The sequence below is a fragment of the Monoraphidium neglectum genome, assembly GCF_000611645.1.
Source record: "Monoraphidium neglectum strain SAG 48.87 unplaced genomic scaffold scaffold00430, whole genome shotgun sequence".
NCBI lineage: Eukaryota > Viridiplantae > Chlorophyta > Chlorophyceae > Sphaeropleales > Selenastraceae > Monoraphidium > Monoraphidium neglectum.
In genome coordinates, this window is record NW_014013198.1 from 28,358 (window position 1) to 28,886 (window position 529).

The 529-nt window shown below is 65.8% G+C and overlaps 1 protein-coding gene across 1 annotated transcript in view; it reads right to left on the reverse strand.

Moving 5' to 3' along the window:
- MNEG_3429 (hypothetical protein) overlaps positions 1–359 on the reverse strand; it is a gene marked incomplete at both ends in the record, with an annotated part of 1,314 nt that extends 955 nt beyond the window's left edge. Inside the window, 2 exons of the mRNA XM_014048100.1 lie at positions 7–154; positions 327–359. Of these exons, the coding sequence (XP_013903554.1) occupies positions 7–154; positions 327–359 (181 nt within the window). The remainder of the gene's footprint in view (positions 1–6; positions 155–326) is intronic.
- Positions 360–529: the final 170 nt, after the last annotated feature.

Below are 529 nucleotides of genomic sequence, written 5' to 3' on the forward strand. Positions count from 1 at the left end.
ACACACGCCCCACCTGCTCCTCCTTGAACACGTGGTGGTTGAAGTGCTGCTGCAGCTTCTCATTGGCCAGGTTGATGCAGAACTGCTCCAGGTCGTTGTACTCAAAGGACTCAAAGCCGTAGATGTCCAGCAGGCCGATGGTGGACGCGCGGTGCTGCGGTTATGTGTGTTTTTTTTGGGGGGGGGGTCGCATGTGTGTGCGCGTGTATGCGTTCGTGCGTGCGTGCGCGCGCGCGCGTGTGTGTTGTGTGTGTGTGTGTGTGCGTCTGTGCGCAAGAGAGAGAGTGTGTGTGTTGCAGTGAAGGATGGCAGGGGCTGCCTAGCACCAGGGAGGCTCTGCTGCGCAGCACCACACCCATCTGACACGCCGTGCCGCTTGTAACAGCGGCTGCATGCACTGCGCCAGCCGGCCTCCGGCCGCCGCACGCACGCCGCGGGGCGCCGCTCCACGCCCGCGCCGCGCGGCCCCATCGCCCGCGCCTCCAGGCGCGCCTGGCGGGGCGTCTCAGGGGGATCCACTACACCGTCC